The 27,500-nt window shown below is 43.8% G+C and overlaps 1 protein-coding gene across 18 annotated transcripts in view; it reads left to right on the forward strand.

The window, feature by feature from the left end:
- Nucleotides 1–27,500, forward strand: part of LOC110515949 (uncharacterized) — a 234,461-nt gene that overhangs the window by 49,976 nt on the left and 156,985 nt on the right. For 14 of the 18 annotated variants that reach the window (XM_090188242.1, XM_090188243.1, XM_090188244.1 and 11 more), the window contains exons 1-3: nt 19,696–20,990; nt 23,658–23,756; nt 25,477–25,575. In XM_090188242.1, the coding sequence (XP_090044368.1) occupies nt 20,970–20,990; nt 23,658–23,756; nt 25,477–25,575 (219 nt within the window). In that variant the 5' untranslated portion in view covers nt 19,696–20,969. Of the gene's footprint in view, nt 1–19,695; nt 20,991–23,657; nt 23,757–25,476; nt 25,576–27,500 lie in introns of those variants that run through there. The other 4 variants (XM_090188230.1, XM_090188245.1, XM_090188231.1 and 1 more) reach the window with 1 other exon arrangement.

The raw sequence follows: 27,500 nt of genomic DNA on the forward strand, positions 1-27,500 counted from the left end.
ACCTCTGGTCTATATAACACGTCTAATGACTGGTCTATATGATCTACCTCTGGTCTATATAACACGTCTAATGACTGGTCTATATGATCTACCTCTGGTCCATGTAACACGTCTAATGACTGGTCTATATGATCTACCTCTGGTCCATGTAACACGTCTAATGACTGGTCTATATGATCTACCTCTGGTCTATATAACACGTATAATGACTGGTCTATATGAACTACCTCTGGTCCATGTAACACGTCTAATGACTGGTCTATATGAACTACCTCTGGTCTACATAACACATCTAATGGCTGGTATATATGAACTACCTCTGGTCTATATAACACATCTAATGACTGGTCTATATTAACTACCTCTGGTCTCTATAACACGTCTAATGACTGGTCTATATTAACTACCTCTGGTCTCTATAACACGTCTAATGACTGGTATATATGAACTACCTCTGGTCTATATAACACATCTAATGACTGGTCTATATTAACTACCTCTGGTCTCTATAACACGTCTAATGACTGGTCTATATGAACTACCTCTGGTCCATGTAACACATCTAATGACTGGTATATATGAACTACCTCTGGTCCATGTAACACATCTAATGACTGGTATATATGAACTACCTCTGGTCCATGTACAGTAACTCTAGTCCATGCCTCCGTCACCTGTCTCTTTTATCATTGATATTAGTGACAGAGTAGTCCTCAACGAATGTGTGTGTGGCTGCTGTCCAATCTAAAGGCCATGTGAATGTTGTTCATTTCAAACACCAATCCCTGATCATGGGATTCAGGACACAATTACTACAGACATAGTACCAAACGCAGTGCCCTACTTTTAACCAGGCCTATGTCACCCTGTTCCCTACGTAGTGCCCTACTTTTGACAAGGGCCTATGGCAACCTATTCCCTATGTAGTGCCCTACTTTAGACATGTGCCTATAGGTCACTATGTAGGGAACAAGGTGCCATGTAACCATTACCAGACACATGATCAAGACTTCAGGTGGAGAGAGACAAAGAGAGAGAGAGAGACAGAGAGAGACTGTGTGTGTGTGTGTGTGTGTTCCCCTGTCTCTGTGTGTGTGAGTGTGTGTGTGTGTGTTCCCCTGTCTCTGTGTGTCTGTGTGTGTGTGTTCCCCTGTCTCTCTGTGTGTGTGTGTTCCCCTGTCTCTGAGTGTGTGTGTGTGTGTTCCCCTGTCTGTGTGTGTGTGTGTGTGTGTTCCCCTGTCTCTGAGTGTGTGTGTGTGTGTTCCCCTGTCTGTGTGTGTGTGTGTGTGTGTGTTCCCCTGTCTCTCTGTGTGTGTGTGTGTGTTCCCCTGTCTCTGTGTGTGTGTGTGTGTGTGTTCCCCTGTCTCTGTGTGTGTGTGTGTTCCCCTGTCTCTGTGTGTGTGTGTGTTCCCCTGTCTCTGTGTGTGTGTGTGTGTGTTCCCCTGTCTCTGTGTGTGTGTGTGTTCCCCTGTCTCTGAGTGTGTGTGTGTGTGTTCCCCTGTCTGTGTGTGTGTGTGTGTGTGTTCCCCTGTCTGTGTGTGTGTGTGTGTGTGTTCCCCTGTCTCTGTGTGTGTGTGTGTGTGTGTTCCCCTGTCTCTCTGTGTGTGTGTGTGTGTGTTCCCCTGTCTCTGTGTGTGTGTGTGTTCCCCTGTCTCTGAGTGTGTGTGTGTGTGTTCCCCTGTCTGTGTGTGTGTGTGTGTGTGTTCCCCTGTCTCTGTGTGTGTGTGTGTGTGTGTGTGTGTTCCCCTGTCTCTCTGTGTGTGTGTGTGTGTGTGTCCCCCTGTCTCTCTGTGTGTGTGTGTTTGTGTGTGTCCCCCTGTCTCTCTGTGTGTATGTGTGTGTGTCCCCCTGTCTCTCTGTGTGTGTGTGTGTGTGTGTGTCCCCCTGTCTCTCTGTGTGTGTGTGTGTGTGTGTGTCCCCCTGTCTCTCTGTGTGTGTGTGTGTGTGTGTGTCCCCCTGTCTCTCTGTGTGTGTGTGTGTGTGTGTGTTCCCCTGTCTCTGTGTGTGTGTGTGTGTGTGTGTGTGTCCCCCTGTCTCTCTGTGTGTGTGTGTGTGTGTGTGTGTGTGTCCCTGTCTCTCTGTGTGTGTGTGTGTGTGTCCCCCTGTCTCTCTGTGTGTGTGTGTGTGTGTGTGTGTCCCTGTCTCTCTGTGTGTGTGTGTGTGTGTGTGTGTCCCTGTCTCTCTGTGTGTGTGTGTGTGTGTGTGTCCCCCTGTCTCTCTGTGTGTGTGTGTGTGTGTGTGTCCCCCTGTCTCTGTGTGTGTGTGTGTGTGTGTCCCCCTGTCTCTCTGTGGGTGTGTGTGTGTGTGTGTGTCCCCCTGTCTCTCTGTGTGTGTGTGTGTGTGTGTGTGTCCCCCTGTCTCTCTGTGTGTGTGTGTGTGTGTTCCCCTGTCTCTCTGTGTGTGTGTGTGTGTGTTCCCCTGTCTCTGTGTGTGTGTGTGTGTGTGTCCCCCTGTCTCTCTGTGTGTGTGTGTGTGTGTGTGTGTGTCCCTGTCTCTCTGTGTGTGTGTGTGTGTGTGTGTGTCCCCCTGTCTCTCTGTGTGTGTGTGTGTGTGTTCCCCTGTCTCTCTGTGTGTGTGTGTGTGTGTGTGTGTGTTCCCCTGTCTCTCTGTGTGTGTGTGTGTGTGTGTGTGTGTTCCCCTGTCTCTCTGTGTGTGTGTGTGTGTGTGTGTGTCCCTGTCTCTGTGTGTGTGTGTGTGTGTTCCCCTGTCTGTGTGTGTGTGTGTGTGTGTTCCCCTTTCTCTCTGTGTGTGTGTGTGTGTGTGTTCCCCTGTCTCTCTGTGTGTGTGTGTGTGTGTTCCCCTGTCTCTCTGTGTGTGTGTGTGTGTGTGTTCCCCTGTCTCTCTCTCTGTGTGTGTGTCCCCCTTCAACCTCTATCCCTTTAATAAAAGGCCCAACTCTCCTCTCTGTCGTAATCCTCCCTCTTGGTAATCCTGGGAGAGTAATATTGCGCTTTAATCCACATATTTTTATTTGCCCCTATTCCCCTCTTAACGTCTTTTATTTGTCCCTCTTCCTCTCTTCCTCTCTTAACGTCTTTTATTTGTCCCTCTTCCCCTCTTCCTCTCTTACAGTCTTTTATTTGTCCCTCTTCCCCTCTTCCTCTCTTACAGTCTTTTATTTGTCCCTCTTCCCCTCTTACAGTCTTTTATTTGTCCCTCTTCCTCTCTTCCCCTCTTACAGTCTTTTATTTGTCCCTCTTCCTCTCTTCCCCTCTTACAGTCTTTTATTTGTCTCTCTTCCTCTCTTCCAGTCTTTTATTTGTCCCTCTTCCTCTCTTACAGTCTTTTATTTGTCCCTCTTCCTCTCTTACAGTCTTTTATTTGTCCCTCTTCCCCTCTTACAGTCTTTTATTTGTCCCTCTTCCTCTCTTCCCCTCTTACAGTCTTTTATTTGTCCCTCTTCCTCTCTTCCCCTCTTACAGTCTTTTATTTGTCTCTCTTCCTCTCTTCCTCTCTTACAGTCTTTTATTTGTCCCTCTTCCTCTCTTCCCCTCTTACAGTCTTTTATTTGTCTCTCTTCCTCTCTTCCTCTCTTACAGTCTTTTATTTGTCCCTCTTCCTCTCTTCCTCTCTTACAGTCTTTTATTTGTCCCTCTTCCTCTCTTCCCCTCTTACAGTCTTTTATTTGTCTCTCTTCCCCTCTTACAGTCTTTTATTTGTCTCTCTTCCCCTCTTACAGTCTTTTATTTGCCCCTCTTCCTCTCTTCCCCTCTTACAGTCTTTTATTTGTCCCTCTTCCTCTCTTACAGTCTTTTATTTGTCTCTCTTCCCCTCTTTCAGTCTTTTATTTGCCCCTCTTCCTCTCTTCCCCTCTTACAGTCTTTTATTTGTCTCTCTTCCTCTCTTCCTCTCTTACAGTCTTTTATTTGTCCCTCTTCCTCTCTTCCTCTCTTACAGTCTTTTATTTGTCCCTCTTCCTCTCTTCCCCTCTTACAGTCTTTTATTTGTCTCTCTTCCCCTCTTACAGTCTTTTATTTGTCCCTCTTCCTCTCTTCCCCTCTTACAGTCTTTTATTTGTCTCTCTTCCCCTCTTACAGTCTTTTATTTGTCCCTCTTCCTCTCTTCCCCTCTTACAGTCTTTTATTTGTCCCTCTTCCCCTCTTAGCGTCTTTTATTTGTCCCTCTTCCTCTCTTACAGTCTTTTATTTGTCCCTCTTCCCCTCTTACAGTCTTTTATTTGTCCCTCTTCCTCTCTTCCCCTCTTACAGTCTTTTATTTGTCCCTCTTCCTCTCTTCCTCTCTTACAGTCTTTTATTTGTCCCTCTTCCTCTCTTACAGTCTTTTATTTGTCCCTCTTCCTCTCTTCCCCTCTTACAGTCTTTTATTTGTCTCTCTTCCTCTCTTCCAGTCTTTTATTTGTCCCTCTTCCTCTCTTCCCCTCTTACAGTCTTTTATTTGTCTCTCTTCCTCTCTTCCAGTCTTTTATTTGTCTCTCTTCCTCTCTTCCAGTCTTTTATTTGCCCCTCTTCCTCTCTTACAGTCTTTTATTTGTCCCTCTTCCTCTCTTACAGTCTTTTATTTGTCCCTCTTCCCCTCTTACAGTCTTTTATTTGTCCCTCTTCCTCTCTTCCCCTCTTACAGTCTTTTATTTGTCCCTCTTCCTCTCTTCCCCTCTTACAGTCTTTTATTTGTCTCTCTTCCTCTCTTCCAGTCTTTTATTTGTCTCTCTTCCTCTCTTACAGTCTTTTATTTGTCCCTCTTCCTCTCTTAACGTCTTTTATTTGTCCCTCTTCCTCTCTTCCTCTCTTAACGTCTTTTATTTGTCCCTCTTCCCCTCTTCCTCTCTTACAGTCTTTTATTTGTCCCTCTTCCCCTCTTCCTCTCTTACAGTCTTTTATTTGTCCCTCTTCCCCTCTTACAGTCTTTTATTTGTCCCTCTTCCTCTCTTCCCCTCTTACAGTCTTTTATTTGTCCCTCTTCCTCTCTTCCCCTCTTACAGTCTTTTATTTGTCTCTCTTCCTCTCTTCCAGTCTTTTATTTGTCCCTCTTCCTCTCTTACAGTCTTTTATTTGTCCCTCTTCCTCTCTTACAGTCTTTTATTTGTCCCTCTTCCCCTCTTACAGTCTTTTATTTGTCCCTCTTCCTCTCTTCCCCTCTTACAGTCTTTTATTTGTCCCTCTTCCTCTCTTACAGTCTTGTATTTGTCCCTCTTCCCCTCTTACAGTCTTGTATTTGTCCCTCTTCCCCTCTTACAGTCTTTTATTTGTCTCTCTTCCTCTCTTACAGTCTTTTATTTGTCCCTCTTCCCCTTTTACAGTCTTTTATTTGTCTCTCTTCCTCTCTTACGTTTGTCTCTCTTCCCCTCTTACAGTCTTTTATTTGTCTCTCTTCCTCTCTTACAGTCTTTTATTTGTCCCTCTTCCTCTCTTCCCCTCTTACAGTCTTTTATTTGTCCCTCTTCCTCTCTTCCCCTCTTACAGTCTTTTATTTGTCCCTCTTCCTCTCTTCCCCTCTTACAGTCTTTTATTTGTCCCTCTTCCTCTCTTCCCCTCTTACAGTCTTTTATTTGTCTCTCTTCCTCTCTTCCTCTCTTACAGTCTTTTATTTGTCCCTCTTCCTCTCTTCCTCTCTTACAGTCTTTTATTTGTCCCTCTTCCTCTCTTCCCCTCTTACAGTCTTTTATTTGTCTCTCTTCCCCTCTTACAGTCTTTTATTTGTCTCTCTTCCCCTCTTACAGTCTTTTATTTGCCCCTCTTCCTCTCTTCCCCTCTTACAGTCTTTTATTTGTCCCTCTTCCTCTCTTACAGTCTTTTATTTGTCTCTCTTCCCCTCTTACAGTCTTTTATTTGCCCCTCTTCCTCTCTTCCCCTCTTACAGTCTTTTATTTGTCTCTCTTCCTCTCTTCCTCTCTTACAGTCTTTTATTTGTCCCTCTTCCTCTCTTCCTCTCTTACAGTCTTTTATTTGTCCCTCTTCCTCTCTTCCCCTCTTACAGTCTTTTATTTGTCTCTCTTCCCCTCTTACAGTCTTTTATTTGTCCCTCTTCCTCTCTTCCCCTCTTACAGTCTTTTATTTGTCTCTCTTCCCCTCTTACAGTCTTTTATTTGTCCCTCTTCCTCTCTTCCCCTCTTACAGTCTTTTATTTGTCCCTCTTCCCCTCTTAGCGTCTTTTATTTGTCCCTCTTCCTCTCTTACAGTCTTTTATTTGTCCCTCTTCCCCTCTTACAGTCTTTTATTTGTCCCTCTTCCTCTCTTCCCCTCTTACAGTCTTTTATTTGTCCCTCTTCCTCTCTTCCTCTCTTACAGTCTTTTATTTGTCCCTCTTCCTCTCTTACAGTCTTTTATTTGTCCCTCTTCCTCTCTTCCCCTCTTACAGTCTTTTATTTGTCTCTCTTCCTCTCTTCCAGTCTTTTATTTGTCCCTCTTCCTCTCTTCCCCTCTTACAGTCTTTTATTTGTCTCTCTTCCTCTCTTCCAGTCTTTTATTTGTCTCTCTTCCTCTCTTCCAGTCTTTTATTTGCCCCTCTTCCTCTCTTACAGTCTTTTATTTGTCCCTCTTCCTCTCTTACAGTCTTTTATTTGTCCCTCTTCCCCTCTTACAGTCTTTTATTTGTCCCTCTTCCTCTCTTCCCCTCTTACAGTCTTTTATTTGTCCCTCTTCCTCTCTTCCCCTCTTACAGTCTTTTATTTGTCTCTCTTCCTCTCTTCCAGTCTTTTATTTGTCTCTCTTCCTCTCTTACAGTCTTTTATTTGTCCCTCTTCCTCTCTTAACGTCTTTTATTTGTCCCTCTTCCTCTCTTCCTCTCTTAACGTCTTTTATTTGTCCCTCTTCCCCTCTTCCTCTCTTACAGTCTTTTATTTGTCCCTCTTCCCCTCTTCCTCTCTTACAGTCTTTTATTTGTCCCTCTTCCCCTCTTACAGTCTTTTATTTGTCCCTCTTCCTCTCTTCCCCTCTTACAGTCTTTTATTTGTCCCTCTTCCTCTCTTCCCCTCTTACAGTCTTTTATTTGTCTCTCTTCCTCTCTTCCAGTCTTTTATTTGTCCCTCTTCCTCTCTTACAGTCTTTTATTTGTCCCTCTTCCTCTCTTACAGTCTTTTATTTGTCCCTCTTCCCCTCTTACAGTCTTTTATTTGTCCCTCTTCCTCTCTTCCCCTCTTACAGTCTTTTATTTGTCCCTCTTCCTCTCTTACAGTCTTGTATTTGTCCCTCTTCCCCTCTTACAGTCTTGTATTTGTCCCTCTTCCCCTCTTACAGTCTTTTATTTGTCTCTCTTCCTCTCTTACAGTCTTTTATTTGTCCCTCTTCCCCTTTTACAGTCTTTTATTTGTCTCTCTTCCTCTCTTACGTTTGTCTCTCTTCCCCTCTTACAGTCTTTTATTTGTCTCTCTTCCTCTCTTACAGTCTTTTATTTGTCCCTCTTCCTCTCTTCCCCTCTTACAGTCTTTTATTTGTCCCTCTTCCTCTCTTCCCCTCTTACAGTCTTTTATTTGTCCCTCTTCCTCTCTTCCCCTCTTACAGTCTTTTATTTGTCCCTCTTCCTCTCTTCCCCTCTTACAGTCTTTTATTTGTCCCTCTTCCTCTCTTCCCCTCTTACAGTCTTTTATTTGTCCCTCTTCCTCTCTTCCTCTCTTACAGTCTTTTATTTGTCCCTCTTCCCCTTTTACAGTCTTTTATTTGTCTCTCTTCCTCTCTTACGTTTGTCTCTCTTCCCCTCTTACAGTCTTTTATTTGTCTCTCTTCCCCTCTTACAGTCTTTTATTTGTCTCTCTTCCCCTCTTCCTCTCTTACAGTCTTTTATTTGTCCCTCTTCCCCTCTTCCTCTCTTACAGTCTTTTATTTGTCCCTCTTCCCCTCTTCCTCTCTTACAGTCTTTTATTTGCCCCTCTTCCCCTCTTACAGTCTTTTATTTGTCCCTCTTCCTCTCTTACAGTCTTTTATTTGTCCCTCTTCCCCTCTTACAGTATTTTATTTGTCCCTCTTCCCCTCTTCCCCTCTTACAGTATTTTATTTGTCCCTCTTCCCCTCTTCCCCTCTTACAGTCTTTTATTTGTCCCTCTTCCCCTCTTACAGTCTTTTATTTGTCCCTCTTCCTCTCTTACAGTCTTTTATTTGTCCCTCTTCCTCTCTTACAGTCTTTTATTTGTCCCTCTTCCCCTCTTACAGTCTTTTATTTGTCCCTCTTCCCCTCTTCCCCTCTTACAGTCTTTTATTTGTCCCTCTTCCCCTCTTCCTCTCTTACAGTCTTTTATTTGTCCCTCTTCCCCTCTTCCTCTCTTACAGTCTTTTATTTGTCCTTCTTCCCCTCTTCCTCTCTTACAGTCTTTTATTTGTCCCTCTTCCCCTCTTCCTCTCTTACAGTCTTTTATTTGTCCCTCTTCCCCTCTTACAGTCTTTTATTTGTCCCTCTTTCCCTCTTCCTCTCTTACAGTCTTTTATTTGTCCCTCTTCCCCTTTTACAGTCTTTTATTTGTCCCTCTTCCCCTCTTACAGTCTTTTATTTGTCCCTCTTCCCCTCTTACAGTCTTTTATTTGTCCCTCTTCCCCTCTTCCTCTCTTACAGTCTTTTATTTGTCCCTCTTACAGTCTTTTATTTGTCCCTCTTCCCCTCTTCCTCTCTTACAGTCTTTTATTTGTCCCTCTTTCCCTCTTACAGTCTTTTATTTGTCCCTCTTTCCCTCTTACAGTCTTTTATTTGTCCCTCTTTCCCTCTTCCTCTCTTACAGTCTTTTATTTGCCCCTCTTCCCCTCTTACAGTCTTTTATTTGTCCCTCTTCCTCTCTTACAGTCTTTTATTTGTCCCTCTTCCCCTCTTCCTCTCTTACAGTCTTTTATTTGTCCCTCTTCCCCTCTTCCTCTCTTACAGTCTTTTATTTGTCCCTCTTCCTCTCTTACAGTCTTTTATTTGTCCCTCTTCCCCTCTTCCCCTCTTACAGTCTTTTTTTTGCCCCTCTTCCCCTCTTACAGTCTTTTATTTGTCCCTCTTCCCCTCTTACAGTCTTTTATTTGTCCCTCTTCCCCTCTTACAGTCTTTTATTTGTCTCTCTTCCTCTCTTACAGTCTTTTATTTGTCCCTCTTCCCCTCTTACAGTCTTTTATTTGTCCCTCTTCCCCTCTTAGCGTCTTTTATTTGCCCCTCTTCCTCTCTTACAGTCTTTTATTTGTCCCTCTTCCCCTCTTACAGTCTTTTATTTGTCCCTCTTCCCCTCTTCCTCTCTTACACTCTTTTATTTGTCCCCCTTCCTCTCTTACAGTCTTTTATTTGTCCCTCTTCCTCTCTTCCCCTCTTCCTCTGTTAGTCTTTTATTTGCCCCTCTTCCTCTCTTACAGTCTTTTATTTGTCCTTCTTCCTCTCTTACAGTCTTTTATTTGTCCCTCTTTCCCTCTTCCTCTCTTACAGTCTTTTATTTGTCCCTCTTCCCCTTTTACAGTCTTTTATTTGTCCCTCTTCCCCTCTTACAGTCTTTTATTTGTCCCTCTTCCCCTCTTACAGTCTTTTATTTGTCCCTCTTCCCCTCTTCCTCTCTTACAGTCTTTTATTTGTCCCTCTTCCCCTCTTACAGTCTTTTATTTGTCCCTCTTCCCCTCTTCCTCTCTTACAGTCTTTTTTTTGCCCCTCTTCCCCTCTTACAGTCTTTTATTTGTCCCTCTTCCCCTCTTACAGTCTTTTATTTGTCCCTCTTCCCCTCTTACAGTCTTTTATTTGTCCCTCTTCCCCTCTTCCTCTCTTACAGTCTTTTATTTGTCCCTCTTCCCCTCTTACAGTCTTTTATTTGTCCCTCTTCCCCTCTTCCTCTCTTACAGTCTTTTTTTTGCCCCTCTTCCCCTCTTACAGTCTTTTATTTGTCCCTCTTCCCCTCTTACAGTCTTTTATTTGTCCCTCTTCCCCTCTTACAGTCTTTTATTTGTCTCTCTTCCTCTCTTACAGTCTTTTATTTGTCCCTCTTCCCCTCTTACAGTCTTTTATTTGTCCCTCTTCCCCTCTTAGCGTCTTTTATTTGCCCCTCTTCCTCTCTTACAGTCTTTTATTTGTCCCTCTTCCCCTCTTACAGTCTTTTATTTGTCCCTCTTCCCCTCTTCCTCTCTTACACTCTTTTATTTGTCCCCCTTCCTCTCTTACAGTCTTTTATTTGTCCCTCTTCCTCTCTTCCCCTCTTCCTCTGTTAGTCTTTTATTTGCCCCTCTTCCTCTCTTACAGTCTTTTATTTGTCCTTCTTCCTCTCTTACAGTCTTTTATTTGTCCCTCTTCCTCTCTTCCTCTCTTACAGTCTTTTATTTGTCCCTCTTCCTCTCTTCCCCTCTTACAGTCTTTTATTTGTCTCTCTTCCCCTCTTACAGTCTTTTATTTGTCCCTCTTCCTCTCTTCCCCTCTTACAGTCTTTTATTTGTCTCTCTTCCCCTCTTACAGTCTTTTATTTGTCCCTCTTCCTCTCTTCCCCTCTTACAGTCTTTTATTTGTCCCTCTTCCCCTCTTAGCGTCTTTTATTTGTCCCTCTTCCTCTCTTACAGTCTTTTATTTGTCCCTCTTCCCCTCTTACAGTCTTTTATTTGTCCCTCTTCCTCTCTTCCCCTCTTACAGTCTTTTATTTGTCCCTCTTCCTCTCTTCCTCTCTTACAGTCTTTTATTTGTCCCTCTTCCTCTCTTACAGTCTTTTATTTGTCCCTCTTCCTCTCTTCCCCTCTTACAGTCTTTTATTTGTCTCTCTTCCTCTCTTCCAGTCTTTTATTTGTCCCTCTTCCTCTCTTCCCCTCTTACAGTCTTTTATTTGTCTCTCTTCCTCTCTTCCAGTCTTTTATTTGTCTCTCTTCCTCTCTTCCAGTCTTTTATTTGCCCCTCTTCCTCTCTTACAGTCTTTTATTTGTCCCTCTTCCTCTCTTACAGTCTTTTATTTGTCCCTCTTCCCCTCTTACAGTCTTTTATTTGTCCCTCTTCCTCTCTTCCCCTCTTACAGTCTTTTATTTGTCCCTCTTCCTCTCTTCCCCTCTTACAGTCTTTTATTTGTCTCTCTTCCTCTCTTCCAGTCTTTTATTTGTCTCTCTTCCTCTCTTACAGTCTTTTATTTGTCCCTCTTCCTCTCTTAACGTCTTTTATTTGTCCCTCTTCCTCTCTTCCTCTCTTAACGTCTTTTATTTGTCCCTCTTCCCCTCTTCCTCTCTTACAGTCTTTTATTTGTCCCTCTTCCCCTCTTCCTCTCTTACAGTCTTTTATTTGTCCCTCTTCCCCTCTTACAGTCTTTTATTTGTCCCTCTTCCTCTCTTCCCCTCTTACAGTCTTTTATTTGTCCCTCTTCCTCTCTTCCCCTCTTACAGTCTTTTATTTGTCTCTCTTCCTCTCTTCCAGTCTTTTATTTGTCCCTCTTCCTCTCTTACAGTCTTTTATTTGTCCCTCTTCCTCTCTTACAGTCTTTTATTTGTCCCTCTTCCCCTCTTACAGTCTTTTATTTGTCCCTCTTCCTCTCTTCCCCTCTTACAGTCTTTTATTTGTCCCTCTTCCTCTCTTACAGTCTTGTATTTGTCCCTCTTCCCCTCTTACAGTCTTGTATTTGTCCCTCTTCCCCTCTTACAGTCTTTTATTTGTCTCTCTTCCTCTCTTACAGTCTTTTATTTGTCCCTCTTCCCCTTTTACAGTCTTTTATTTGTCTCTCTTCCTCTCTTACGTTTGTCTCTCTTCCCCTCTTACAGTCTTTTATTTGTCTCTCTTCCTCTCTTACAGTCTTTTATTTGTCCCTCTTCCTCTCTTCCCCTCTTACAGTCTTTTATTTGTCCCTCTTCCTCTCTTCCCCTCTTACAGTCTTTTATTTGTCCCTCTTCCTCTCTTCCCCTCTTACAGTCTTTTATTTGTCCCTCTTCCTCTCTTCCCCTCTTACAGTCTTTTATTTGTCCCTCTTCCTCTCTTCCCCTCTTACAGTCTTTTATTTGTCCCTCTTCCTCTCTTCCTCTCTTACAGTCTTTTATTTGTCCCTCTTCCCCTTTTACAGTCTTTTATTTGTCTCTCTTCCTCTCTTACGTTTGTCTCTCTTCCCCTCTTACAGTCTTTTATTTGTCTCTCTTCCCCTCTTACAGTCTTTTATTTGTCTCTCTTCCCCTCTTCCTCTCTTACAGTCTTTTATTTGTCCCTCTTCCCCTCTTCCTCTCTTACAGTCTTTTATTTGTCCCTCTTCCCCTCTTCCTCTCTTACAGTCTTTTATTTGCCCCTCTTCCCCTCTTACAGTCTTTTATTTGTCCCTCTTCCTCTCTTACAGTCTTTTATTTGTCCCTCTTCCCCTCTTACAGTATTTTATTTGTCCCTCTTCCCCTCTTCCCCTCTTACAGTATTTTATTTGTCCCTCTTCCCCTCTTCCCCTCTTACAGTCTTTTATTTGTCCCTCTTCCCCTCTTACAGTCTTTTATTTGTCCCTCTTCCTCTCTTACAGTCTTTTATTTGTCCCTCTTCCTCTCTTACAGTCTTTTATTTGTCCCTCTTCCCCTCTTACAGTCTTTTATTTGTCCCTCTTCCCCTCTTCCCCTCTTACAGTCTTTTATTTGTCCCTCTTCCCCTCTTCCTCTCTTACAGTCTTTTATTTGTCCCTCTTCCCCTCTTCCTCTCTTACAGTCTTTTATTTGTCCTTCTTCCCCTCTTCCTCTCTTACAGTCTTTTATTTGTCCCTCTTCCCCTCTTCCTCTCTTACAGTCTTTTATTTGTCCCTCTTCCCCTCTTACAGTCTTTTATTTGTCCCTCTTTCCCTCTTCCTCTCTTACAGTCTTTTATTTGTCCCTCTTCCCCTTTTACAGTCTTTTATTTGTCCCTCTTCCCCTCTTACAGTCTTTTATTTGTCCCTCTTCCCCTCTTACAGTCTTTTATTTGTCCCTCTTCCCCTCTTCCTCTCTTACAGTCTTTTATTTGTCCCTCTTCCCCTCTTACAGTCTTTTATTTGTCCCTCTTCCCCTCTTCCTCTCTTACAGTCTTTTATTTGTCCCTCTTTCCCTCTTACAGTCTTTTATTTGTCCCTCTTTCCCTCTTACAGTCTTTTATTTGTCCCTCTTTCCCTCTTCCTCTCTTACAGTCTTTTATTTGCCCCTCTTCCCCTCTTACAGTCTTTTATTTGTCCCTCTTCCTCTCTTACAGTCTTTTATTTGTCCCTCTTCCCCTCTTCCTCTCTTACAGTCTTTTATTTGTCCCTCTTCCCCTCTTCCTCTCTTACAGTCTTTTATTTGTCCCTCTTCCTCTCTTACAGTCTTTTATTTGTCCCTCTTCCCCTCTTCCCCTCTTACAGTCTTTTTTTTGCCCCTCTTCCCCTCTTACAGTCTTTTATTTGTCCCTCTTCCCCTCTTACAGTCTTTTATTTGTCCCTCTTCCCCTCTTACAGTCTTTTATTTGTCTCTCTTCCTCTCTTACAGTCTTTTATTTGTCCCTCTTCCCCTCTTACAGTCTTTTATTTGTCCCTCTTCCCCTCTTAGCGTCTTTTATTTGCCCCTCTTCCTCTCTTACAGTCTTTTATTTGTCCCTCTTCCCCTCTTACAGTCTTTTATTTGTCCCTCTTCCCCTCTTCCTCTCTTACACTCTTTTATTTGTCCCCCTTCCTCTCTTACAGTCTTTTATTTGTCCCTCTTCCTCTCTTCCCCTCTTCCTCTGTTAGTCTTTTATTTGCCCCTCTTCCTCTCTTACAGTCTTTTATTTGTCCTTCTTCCTCTCTTACAGTCTTTTATTTGTCCCTCTTTCCCTCTTCCTCTCTTACAGTCTTTTATTTGTCCCTCTTCCCCTCTTACACTCTTTTATTTGTCCCTCTTCCCCTCTTCCTCTCTTACAGTCTTTTATTTGTCCCTCTTCCCCTCTTACAGTCTTTTATTTTGTCCCTCTTCCCCTCTTCCTCTCTTACAGTCTTTTATTTGCCCCTCTTCCTCTCTTACAGTCTTTTATTTGTCCCTCTTCCCCTCTTCCTCTCTTCCAGTCTTTTATTTGTCCCTCTTCCCCTCTTACAGTCTTTTATTTGTCCCTCTTCCCCTCTTCCCCTCTTACAGCCTTTTATTTGTCCCTCTTTCCCTCTTCCTCTCTTACAGTCTTTTATTTGTCCCTCTTCCTCTCTTACAGTCTTTTATTTGTCCCTCTTCCCCTCTTACAGTCTTTTATTTGTCCCTCTTCCCCTCTTCCTCTCTTACAGTCTTTTATTTGTCCCTCTTCCCCTCTTCCCCTCTTACAGTCTTTTATTTGTCCCTCTTTCCCTCTTCCTCTCTTACAGTCTTTTATTTGTCCCTCTTCCCCTCTTACAGTCTTTTATTTGTCCCTCTTTCCCTCTTCCTCTCTTACAGTCTTTTATTTGTCCCTCTTCCCCTCTTACAGTCTTTTATTTGTCCCTCTTCCCCTCTTCCTCTCTTACAGTCTTTTATTTGTCCCTCTTCCCCTCTTACAGTCTTTTATTTTGTCCCTCTTCCCCTCTTCCTCTCTTACAGTCTTTTATTTGCCCCTCTTCCTCTCCTACAGTATTTCATTTGTCCCTCTTCCTCTCTTACAGTCTTTTGTTGGTCCCTCTTCCCCTCTTCCCCTCTTACAGTCTTTTATTTGTCCCTCTTCCCCTCTTCCCCTCTTACAGTCTTTTATTTGTCCCTCTTCCCCTCTTCCCCTCTTACAGTCTTTTATTTGTCCCTCTTCCCCTCTTCCCCTCTTACAGTCTTTTATTTGTCCCTCTTCCCCTCTTCCCCTCTTACAGTCTTTTATTTGTCCCTATTCCCCTCTTCCCCTCTTACAGTCTTTTATTTGTCCCTCTTCCTCTCTTACAGTATTTTATTTGTCCCCCTTCCTCTCTTATGTAGTGCACTATATAGGGAATAGGGTGCCATAGGGCTCTGGTCTAAAGTAGTGCACTATATAGGGAATAGGGTGCTGATTGGGACCCATATAGCCTCTGTTTCATCAGTCAATCAGAAAACATCAAACTTTCATTATCGTGTGTCAAACTACATAGCTTTTTTTTTGCCCCCTTTCTACTCCCTAGTTTCATGGTATCCAATTGGTAGTTACAGTCTTGGCTCATCGCTACAACTCCCGTACGGAGTCGGCAGAGAGAAACGCGTCCTCCGAAACACAACCCAACCAAGCCTCACTGCTTCCTGACACAACGCACATCCAATGTGTTGGATGAAACACCGTACACCTGCCGACCTTGGTTAGCGCGCACTGCGCCCGGGCCCGCCACAGGAGTCGCTGGTGCGCGATGAGACAAGGATATCCCTACCGACCAAACCCTCCCTAACCCCGGACGCCGCTAGGCCAATTGTGCGTCGCCCCACGGACCTGCCGGTCGCGGCCGGCTGCGACAGAGCCCGGGCTCGAACCCAGAGTCTCTGGTGGCACAGAGACTCTGGTATTATTGTGCGTCGCCCCACGGACCTGCCGGTCGCGGCCGGCTGCGACAGAGCCTGGGCTCGAACCCAGAGTCTCTGGTGGCACAGAGACTCTGGTATTATTGTGCGTCGCCCCACGGACCTGCCGGTCGCGGCCGGCTGCGACAGAGCCCGGGCTCGAACCCAGAGTCTCTGGTGGCACAGAGACTCTGGTATTATTGTGCGTCGCCCCACGGACCTGCCGGTCGCGGCCGGCTGCGACAGAGCCCGGGCTCGAACCCAGAGTCTCTGGAGGCACAGAGTCTCTGGTATTATTGTGCGTCGCCCCACGGACCTGCCGGTCGCGGCCGGCTGCGACAGAGCCCGGGCTCGAACCCAGAGTCTCTGGAGGCACAGAGTCTCTGGTATTATTGTGCGTCGCCCCACGGACCTGCCGGTCGCGGCCGGCTGCGACAGAGCCCGGGCTCGAACCCAGAGTCTCTGGAGGCACAGAGACTCTGGTATTATTGTGGTATTGTTGTGGTTCAGTGCCCTAGACCACTGCGCCACCCGGGAGGCCCCAAACTACATTGCTATTCAGTACAGGACCTACTGTACCCTGCAGTTGATGTGTGTGTGTGTGTGTGTGTGTGTGTGTGTGTGTGTGTGTGGTACACTCTTAACACCCCTAAAGGGTTCTGCTGTCCCCATAGGAGGACCTCTTTTGAGGAACCACTTTTTGGTTCCAGGTAGAACCCTTTTTTGGTCAAGCCAGCCTGCCATGTGATCTTCTCGGTCAAAGGATCAGAGATCACCTGTGTGTGTGTGTGTGCGTGTGTGTGTGTGTGTGTGCTGTAGGCTAGTACATTAGCTAAATGAATAAGCCAGGTGGTGAGATGGATACAGGGATCTGTTTGTCCCTCTCTCACAGTTCACCCGGACAGGGGATTAAGTCTGGTGTGTGTACCCTGTGTGTGCCCTGTGTGTGTGTGTCTATGTGTGTGTGTGTGTGTGTGTGTGTGTGCCCTGTGTGTGCCCTGTGTGTGTGTGTGTGTGTGTTAGAGAGGTCTCTCTGTGTGTTAGAGAGTTCTCTCTGTGTGTTAGAGAGGTATCTGTGTGTTAGAGAGGTCTATGTGTTTGTTAGAGAGGTATCTGTGTGTTAGAGGGGTCTATGTGTGTGTTAGAGGTCTCTGTGTGTATTAGAGTGGTCTCTGTGTGTGTTAGATTTATCTGTGTGTTAGAGGTCTCTGTGTGTTAGAGAGATCTCTGTGTGTGTTAGAGAGGTCTCTGTGTGTGTTAGAGACGTCTCTCTGTGTGTTAGAGATTGCTATGTGTGTGTTAGAGGTCTCTGTGTGTATTAGAGAGGTCTCTGTGTGTGTTAGAGAGGATTATGTGTGTTAGAGAGGATTATGTGTCTTAGAGAAGTATCTGTGTGTGTTAGAGAGGTCGCTGTGTTAGAGAGGTCTATGTTTGTGTTAGAGAGGATTCTGTGTGTTAGAGAGGTCTCTGTGTGTGTTAGAGAGGATTCTGTGTGTTAGAGAGGTCTCTGTGTGTGTTAGAGAGGTATCTGTGTGTTAGAGAGGATTCTGTCTGTTAGATAGGATTCTGTCTGTTAGAGAGGACTCTGTGTGTGTTAGAGAGGTCACTGTGTGTGTTAGAGAGGTCGCTGTGTGTATCAGAGAGATCTCTGTGTGTTAGAGAGGTCTGTGTGTTAGAGAGTGACCAGAGTAGGTCTATCATGGAAAGCTGTAAAACATCCCACAAACATAAAATACCTGATTCTATTGGTTCCATAGGGCAGGGGACCCCATTCCATTGGTTTATAAAACCACTGGCATAGGGTGTTATAGTGGTTCTATTGGTTCCATAGGGCAGGGGACCCCAGTCCATTGGTTTATAAAACTACTGGCATAGGGTGTTATAGTGGTTCTATTGGTTCCATAGGGCAGGGGACCCCATTCCATTGGTTTATAAAACTACTGGCATAGGGTGTTATAGTGGTTCTATTGGTTCCATAGGGCAGGGGACCCCAGTCCATTGGTTTATAAAACTACTGGCATAGGGTGTTATAGTGGTTCTATTGGTTCCATAGGGCAGGGGACCCCATTCCATTGGTTTATAAAACTACTGGCATAGGGTGTTATAGTGGTTCTATTGGTTCCATAGGGTGTTATAGTGGTTCTATTGGTTCCATAGGGTGTTATAGTGGTTCTATTGGTTCCATAGGGTGTTATTGTGGTTCTATTGGTTCCATAGGGTGTTATTGTGGTTCTATTGGTTCCATAGGGTGTTATTGTGGTTCTATTGGTTCCATAGGGTGTTATTGTGGTTCTATTGGTTCCATAGGGTGTTATTGTGGTTCTATTGGTTCCATAGGGTGTTATTGTGGTTCTATTGGTTCCATAGGGTGTTATAGTGGTTCTATTGGTTCCATAGGGCAGGGGATCCCCATGTTTGATCTATTCCACATCTAACACGGCTGATTCAACTTGTCAACTAATCATCAAGTCCTTAATGAGGTGAGTCAGGTAACATAGGTTTATAAAACCACTGGCATAGGGTGTTATAGTGGTTCTATTGGTTCCATAGGGTGTTATAGTGGTTCAATTGGTTCCATAGGGTGTTATTGTGGTTCTATTGGTTCCATAGGGTGTTATTGTGGTTCTGTTGGTTCCATAGGGTGTTATAGTGGTTCTATTGGTTCCATAGGGTGTTATAGTGGTTCAATTGGTTCCATAGGGTGTTATTGTGGTTCTATTGGTTCCATAGGGTGTTATTGTGGTTCTGTTGGTTCCATAGGGAGTTATAGTGGTTCTATTGGTTCCATAGGGTATTATTGTGGTTCTGTTGGTTCCATAGGGAGTTATAGTGGTTCTATTGGTTCCATAGGGTGTTATTGTGGTTCTGTTGGTTCCATAGGGAGTTATAGTGGTTCTATTGGTTCCATAGGGTGTTATTGTGATTCTAGTCCTGTTCTTAATGCTTGGGGCCAGTTTCCCAGACACAGATTAGTCCTAGTCCTGTTCTTAATGCTTGGGGCCAGTTTCCCAGACACAGATTACACATGGTCCTGTTCTTAAAAGCACTTTCAGTAGAGAATCTCTATGGAGAATGCTTTTTAGTCCAAGTCAGGGCTAAATATGTGTTTATGAATCAGCCACAAATTATTTGGAATATCTGAAATAGTATTTGAACCATGGACTGTACACAACATTTCTGCCATCTAAGTTTATGTCAATGGGCACCAACCAGGTCCGTCCCTGGAAACTGAGATATATTTGGTTGCACTCCATTTCCTGGTACAGAAATGACCAGGTATTTGAAACCTGATATTGAACTGCTGGCCAATGAAAGGGCATGGTGTGTCACATGATCATCACTGAGTTGACCTGACAGAGTGTTTTCAGCTGAGGCTCATCTTTGCTCTTTGAAGACTTCTAAGTATGTGCTCTATCAAACTCTATGGCCCCGTGTTCTCCTTTCTGAGACACACCTCCTCCTTCCAGGCGACTCTAACACACTGTGTGTGCTCTATCAAACTCTATGGCCCCGTGTTCTCCTTTCTGAGACACACCTCCTTCCAGGTGACTCTAACACACTATGTGTGCTCTATCAAACTCTATGGCCCCGTGTTCTCCTTTCTGAGACACACCTCCTCCTTCCAGGTGACTCTAACACACTGTGTGTGCTCTATCAAACTCTATGGCCCCGTGTTCTCCTTTCTGAGACACACCTCCTCCTTCCAGGCGACTCTAACACACTGTGTGTGCTCTATCAAACTATATGGCCCCGTGTTCTCCTTTCTGAGACACACCTCCTCCTTCCAGGTGACTCTAACACACTGGGTGTGCTCTATCAAACTCTATGGCCCCGTGTTCTCCTTTCTGAGACACACCTCCTCCTTCCAGGCGACTCTAACACACTGTGTGTGCTCTATCAAACTCTATGGCCCCTGTCCGGAATGCAGGCTACTACTTTTCCCTTGACATTTTCAGAAGCTTCTAAATGTGTGTGTCCTTGGTAGTCTCTATGACAGTGCAGAAAGCCCGTACCCCATGGCTCTTTGGCATTTGAACGACTCACTGTGTGTGTACGTGCGTGTGTGTTTCTGTGTGTGTGTGTGTCTACGTGCGTGTGTGTTTTTCTGTGTGTGTGTGTGTGGGTGTGTGTGTGGTGTGTGTGTGTGTGTGTGTGTGTGTGTGTGTGTGTGTGTGTGTGTGTACGTGCGTGTGTGTGAATGTGTGTGAATGTGTGTGTGTGTGTGTGGTGTGTGTGTGGTGTGTGTGTACGAGCCACTGCCAAGTTGAGGGGGGCTTTGGAATTGGTGAGGGGGGGGGGGGGGTGGATGAACAGAGAAAGGGATAAGGGGATAGGAACACCTCTCTTTACTACAGTGGCATAGAAGGCTCCAGGACCAGCCAGGAGGGACAGTAGCTCCTCTCTCAACCCGACTGAGAGAGCCCGCAGGGAGGGCAGGAGGAGGCAGACAGGACTCTTAACATCCAAACCTCTGGAAGACCAGAAGAAGGAGAGATTACCAGAACAGAAGAAGAAGAGATTACCAGAACAGAAGAAGAAGAGAGTACCAGACCAGAAGAAGAAGAGAGTACCAGAACAGAAGAAGGAGAGATTACCAGACCAGAAGAAGAAGAGATTATCAGACCAGAAGAAGAGATTACCAGAACAGAAGAAGGAGAGATTACCAGACCAGAAGAAGGAGAGATTACCAGACCAGAAGAAGGTACCAGACCAGAAGAAGAAGAGAGTACCAGACCAGAAGAAGAAGAGATTACCAGACCAGAAGAAGAAGAGATTACCAGACCAGAAGAAGAAGAGATTACCAGACCAGAAGAAGAGATTACCAAAACAGAAGAAGGAGAGATTACCAGACCTGAAGAAGGAGAGATTACCAGACCAGAAGCAGGTACCAGACCAGAAGAAGAAGAGATTACCAGACCAGAAGAAGAAAGAGAGTACCAGAACAGAAGAAGAAGAGATTACCAGAACAGAAGAAGGAGAGATTACCAGACCAGAAGAAGAAGAGATTACCAGACCAGAAGAAGAAGAGATTACCAGAACAGAAGAAGGAGAGAGTACCAGAACAGAAGAAGAAGAGATTACCAGACCAGAAGAAGAAGAGATTACCAGACCAGAAGAAGAAGAGATTACCAGACCAGAAGAAGAAGAGATTACCAGACCAGAAGAAGAGATTACCAAAACAGAAGAAGAGATTACCAAAACAGAAGAAGGAGAGATTACCAGACCAGAAGCAGGTACCAGACCAGAAGAAGAAGAGATTACCAGACCAGAAGAAGAAAGAGAGTACCAGAACAGAAGAAGAAGAGATTACCAGAACAGAAGAAGGAGAGATTACCAGACCAGAAGAAGAAGAAGAGATTACCAGACCAGAAGAAGAAGAGAGTACCAGAACAGAAGAAGGAGAGAGTACCAGAACAGAAGAAGGAGAGATTACCAGAACAGAAGAAGAAGAGATTACCAGACCAGAAGAAGAAGAAGAGATTACCAGACCAGAAGAAGGAGAGAGTACCAGAACAGAAGAAGGAGAGATTATCAGAACAGAAGAAGAAGAGAGAAAGGAAGATAAAGAATAGAGGAGAAGAGATTAGAAGTGAGATAGTCAGGTGGAGGAGAAAGAGGGATAGTCTGGAGGAGGAGGAGGAGGAGGAGGAGGAGAGGGCTGGGATTCCTCTCGCTCCTCTGGCTACACACGACAGGATGGATGAAGACGAGGACGAGGTGATGTGTGTGTGTGTGTGTGTGTGTGTGTGTGTGTGTGTGTGTGTGTGTGTGTGTGTGTGTGTGTGTGTGTGTGTGTGTGTGTTATCCTTTACAACAGCTGTACGTATATTATCCTTGTCTTCAGTTATCAGTGCATGTAGCTAGCTACCTGAGCCATGTTGACATCTTGTGTGTATACAACTGATCCAGGATCTGTGCCGTAATTACAACAAAGACTCGCGCTGTTGAGTTTACAACTGATCCAGGATCTGTGCCGTAATTACAACAAAGACTCGCGCTGTTGAGTTTACAACTGATCCAGGATCTGTGCCTTATCATAACAAAGACTCACGCTGTTGAGTTTAGAAATGATCCAGGATCTGTGCGGGATTACAACAAAGACACTGCAGCAACACAGCTGTTAGGTTGAATTGGCTAAATGTGACGACGTAGAGATTTAGAGCCAAAACGGAATAATAAGCCTATGCCAGAGGTGTCACTACAGTCCCTGGTTCGATTCCAGGCTGTAACACATCCGGCCATAATTGGGAGTCCCACAAGTTAGGTTGTTGTTGTAATGTTAACCTTTATTTAACTAGGCAAGTCAGTTAATTAAGAACAAATTCTTAATTACAATGATGGCGCTGCCCTACGGGCCGGTTGTGATACATCCTGGAATCGAACCGGGGTGTCTGTAGTGACGCCTCTAGCACTAGAGATGCAGTGCCTTATAGACCGCTGCGCCACTCGGGAGCCCAGTGTTGACGCTCTATGTAATTTCATGACCTGCTCTGTGTTACCTTTGATCATCGATCCGAATGCCTTGGTTCTTATGCTTGTAACTGACCTCAGATCTGTGTCTCCTCTTGTCGTCTCATTGGTCTGTCTGAATGCCTATTGGTTCTTATGCTTGTTAACTGACCTCAGATCTGTGTCTCCTCTTGTCGTCTCATTGGTCTGTCTGAATGCCTATTGGTTCTTATGCTTGTTAACTGACCTCAGATCTGTGTCTCCTCTTGTCGTCTCATTGGTCTGTCTGAATGCCTGTTGGTTCTTATGCTTGTAACTGACCTCAGATCTGTGTCTCCTCTTGTCGTCTCATTGGTCTGTCTGAATGCCTATTGGTTCTTATGCTTGTTAACTGACCTCAGATCTGTGTCTCCTCTTGTCGTCTCATTGGTCTGTCTGAATGCCTATTGGTTCTTATGCTTGTTAACTGACCTCAGATCTGTGTCTCCTCTTGTCGTCTCATTGGTCTGTCTGAATGCCTGTTGTGTACGAAACACGGATCTCCAATGAGTCATCTCCCTTGTGTTGCTAATAGACCATATTAGCTGTTGAGTCTAAGCTGACCAGAGGATGTTTCCTCGTTGCTGTTTAAGCAGAATCTCTCACCTGTTATGTTTTACAACGGATTTTCTCCGTGTGGGTTTGGACTGTTGCTACTTATTTAAAAATCCTACGCTGTTATCTTTTTTTTTGGGGGGGGGGGGGGGATTGTTTATGTTGTATGTCAGACATGTTTTAAGAAGTACCCGTTGCTAGGTAACAGTCCGATACACACGAGCTGAGGTGAGAAGGACGTCTGATCGTTTCCTCTCGTTGAATGGGATAGACAACCGTTCCACTTGATTCAGTTTGACTTTGTTGACATCCGGTGTCAGGAAATCCTGACTTCCGTTTCAACTTTTTAAAGGTTTTTGATTGGTCTTTCAAGCGCAAACAAAACCCCCCAAATAAAACAATAACACAGTCAAATATCGTCATGATAAAAAAAAGAAATACACAGAAGTGACCTGTGTTTGTTCTTATGTTTATCAACTGACTCCAGGCCTGTCTCTCTCTCTCTCTGTTATAGAATGGTCTGAATGTCATAGTTATTATGTTTAATTAGCTGACCTGAGACCTGTGTTTCTCTGTTCCAGAATGGTCTGAATGCCTTAGTTATTATGTTTATAACACTGACCTGAGACCTGTGTTTGTTGTTGTGGGACGGGCTGAATATCTCGGTTCTCGTGTTACCGTCTAACTGACTCAGGTTGTCTCCCAAATGGAACCCTAAGGGGCCCTGGTCAAAAGTAGTGCACTATAAAGGGAACAAGGTTCTTATGTTTATAACACTGACCTGAGACCTGTGTTTCTTGTCATAGAACGGTTTGAATGCCTTAGTTCTTATGTTTATCAACTGACTCCAGGCCTGTCTCTCTCTCTCTCTCTGTTATAGAAGGGTCAAAAGTAGTGCACTATAAAGGGAACAAGGTTACATTTTTAGTTCTTATGTTTATATCACTGACCTGAGATCTGTGTTTCTTGTCATAGAACGGTTTGAATGCCTTAGTTCTTATGTTTATCAACTGACTCCAGGCCTGTCTCTCTCTCTCTCTCTGTTATAGAAGGGTCAAAAGTAGTGCACTATAAAGGGAACAAGGTTATATTTTGGCATTAGTTCTTATGTTTACATTGAGATCTGTGTTTCTGGTCATAGAACGGTCTGAATGCCTTCGTTTTTTATGTTTATATCACTGACCTGAGACCTGTGTTTCTGGTCATAGAACGGTCTGAATGCCTTCGTTTTTATGTTTATAACACTGACCTGAGACCTGTGTTTCTGGTCATAGAACGGTCTGAATGCCTTCGTTTTTATGTTTAATACGCTGACCTGAGACCTGTGTTTCTCTGTTCCAGAACGGTCTGAATGCGCTGCACCTGGCAGCTAAGGAGGGCCATGAGGACCTGGTGGAAGAACTACTGGAGAGAGGCTCCGCCGTCGACTCTGCCACTAAGGTACAGGAAGTAAATGTCAGGAAGTAAACCCCAAATTCCAATTGAATAATTGAAACAAATCTGTTTTCAAATTACTTCTCAATAACCTGAACCAATGTTCCCTCTAAGCTCCCCCGGGACAATAATATCGCAGTGTCCAATCACAGCAGCAAGATGTTTGGCCCGTTGCCATGACAAAAGGGCAACTAGTGGAACACAAACAACATTCTAAATATAGCCTGTATTTACCTGTTTATTTATTTTCCCTGTCATACTTCAACTACTTGCACATTGTTTACAACACTGTACAAAGCCAATAATATAACATTTGAAATGTCTATAATGTCTAAATGTCTATATTGTCTAAATGTCTATAATGTCTATATTCTTTTAAAACTTTTGTGAGTGTAATGTTTACTGATGTTTCTCTTGTTTATTTCACTTTTGTTTTTTCTCTATTCCGTTTGCTTTGGCAACGTTAACATATGTTTCCCATGCCAATAAAGCCCTTTGAAATGAATTGAAACAGGGTTGGAGAGAGAGAGAGAAAGAGAACGGTGGAGAGAGGCCATTTATACTCTCTAGTACTCAGAAGAGGGAGGTATGGCGGGAGAGAGAGGATGAAAGCAGGATATCAGTGTCTCTAAAGTCTAAATCACTGCTAGGAATCCCACTCCATCTGGGTGTTGAGAGAGAGAGAGAGAGAGACAGAGAGAGAGAGATGGAGAGAGAGCGAGAGAGACAGAGAGAGGTACAGAGACAGAGAGAGACAGAGAGAGAGAGACAGAGAGAGAGTTAGAGGTAGAGAGAGAGAGGTACAGTATAGCAGTGTCAGACCAGAATATCAGTCTCCCTGGCAGGGTGTGTGTTACCTGATCCAGTGGGGTTCTCAGGTGACAGGGCATGCTCTTTAGCCGCCAACTACCATAAACAACCTCCAGGGAATCTCTCACCACCCCTCGCCTCTCGCCCTCCTTACCCCCTCGCCCCCTCGTCTCTCACCCCCCTCACTCTTTACCCTGCACTCAATTCAATCACCACTGGGGTCTTGCGAACGGAAATGTGTGCACACACTACTGTAAGTCACTTTTGATACAAAACGTCTGCTAAATGGCTTATAGGCTTATTATTATTATTATTTAATTAAGCCACACTTCTGATTCACACACCTCTCACCTGTCAATAAGTTAGCAGCCAGATCTTTACTGACACTTCTAGTGATCTGACATGTTATTGAGGAGTTATCGGAAATGTTATTTGACATGTTGTTGAGGAATTATGTGACATGTTATTGAGGAGTTATCTGACATGTTATTGAGGAGTCATCTGACATGTTACTGAGGAGTTATCTGACATGTTATTGAGGAGTTATCTGACATGTTATTGAGGAGTTATCTGACATGTTATTGAGGAGGTATCTGACATGTTATTGAGGAGTCATCTGACATGTTACTGAGGAGTTATCTGAGTAGACAACATAGTGCCACCAATATGTTAACCTGGAGTTGATAGACAGCTGGGCTGCAGCCTGACCTTTAAACAGGTGACTGGTAAAGGTGTTATCATAGAGGCTACGCTGTTCACACACAAACACACACAAACACACACACACACACACACACACACACACACACACACACACACACACCTACTGCTACATGCACACACACACACATAGACAGACAGAAACACACACACACACACACTGAACCCTCCTATCCTAACGCTCCTCTCCCTGCAGAAAGGGAACACAGCCCTCCACATCGCCTCATTGGCCGGACAGAAGGAAGTGGCTCGACTGCTGCTGAAGAGAGGAGCCGACATCAACGCCCAATCACAGGTCAGACAGATAGACTCCATGATGCACTGTGACCCCAGTGCAATGTAGGATAGTGACATAGACACTGTATAATACTACCAGTCTCTACTATATAATACCACCAGTCTCCACTGTATAATACCACCAGTCTGTATAATACTACCAGTCTGTATAATACCACCAGTCTGTATAATACTACCAGTCTGTAAAATACTACCAGTCTCCACTGTATAATACCACCAGTCTGTATAATACTACCAGTCTGTATAATACCACCAGTCTGTATAATACTACCAGTCTGTATAATACCACCAGTCTCCACTGTATAATACCACCAGTCTGTATAATACTACCAGTCTGTATAATACCACCAGTCTGTATAATACTACCAGTCTGTAAAATACTACCAGTCTGTAAAATACTACCAGTCTCCACTGTATAATACCACCAGTCTGTATAATACTACCAGTCTGTATAATACCACCAGTCTGTATAATACTACCAGTCTGTAAAATACTACCAGTCTCCACTGTATAATACCACCAGTCTGTATAATACTACCAGTCTGTATAATACCACCAGTCTGTATAATACTACCAGTCTGTATAATACTACCAGTCTCCACTGTATAATACCACCAGTCTGTATAATACTACCAGTCTGTATAATACCACCAGTCTGTATAATACTACCAGTCTGTATAATACCACCAGTCTCCACTGTATAATACCACCAGTCTGTATAATACTACCAGTCTGTATAATACCACCAGTCTGTATAATACTACCAGTCTGTAAAATACTACCAGTCTCCACTGTATAATACCACCAGTCTGTATAATACTACCAGTCTGTATAATACCACCAGTCTGTATAATACCACCAGTCTGTATAATACTACCAGTCTGTACAATACTACCAGTCTCCACTCTATAATACTACCAGTCTGTATAATACTACCAGTCTGTATAATACTACCAGTCTCCACTGTATAATACTACCAGTCTGTATAATACTACCAGTCTGTATAATACCACCAGTCTGTATAATACCACCAGTCTGTATAATACTACCAGTCTGTACAATACTACCAGTCTCCACTCTATAATACTACCAGTCTGTATAATACTACCAGTCTGTATAATACTACCAGTCTCCACTGTATAATACTACCAGTCTGTATAATACTACCAGTCTGTATAATACTACCAGTCTGTATAATACTACCAGTCTGTATAATACTACCAGTCTGTATAATAACACCAGTCTGTATAATACCACCAGTCTGTATAATACCACCAGTCTGTATAATACTACCAGTCTGTATAATACCACCAGTCTGTATAATACCACCAGTCTGTATAATACCACCAGTCTGTATAATACTACCAGTCTGTATAATACCACCAGTCTGTATAATACTACCAGTCTGTATAATACCACCAGTCTGTATAATACCACCAGTCTGTATAATACCACCAGTCTGTATAATACTACCAGTCTGTATAATACTACCAGTCTGTATAATACTACCAGTCTGTATAATACCACCAGTCTGTATAATACTACCAGTCTGTATAATACCACCAGTCTGTATAATACTACCAGTCTGTATAATACTACCAGTCTGTATAATACCACCAGTATGTATAATACTACCAGTCTGTATAATACTACCAGTCTGTATAATACCACCAGTCTGTATAATACTACCAGTCTGTATAATACTACCAGTCTGTATAATACTACCAGTCTGTATAATACCACCAGTCTGTATAATACTACCAGTCTGTATAATACCACCAGTCTGTATAATACTACCAGTCTGTATAATACCACCAGTCTGTATAATACCACCAGTCTGTATAATACTACCAGTCTGTATAATACCACCAGTCTCCACTGTATAATACTGCCAGTCTGTATAATACTACCAGTCTGTATAAT

The sequence above is a fragment of the Oncorhynchus mykiss genome, chromosome 10 (assembly GCF_057628025.1).
Source record: "Oncorhynchus mykiss isolate SJ-2025 chromosome 10, ASM5762802v1, whole genome shotgun sequence".
NCBI classification, from domain to species: domain Eukaryota; kingdom Metazoa; phylum Chordata; class Actinopteri; order Salmoniformes; family Salmonidae; genus Oncorhynchus; species Oncorhynchus mykiss.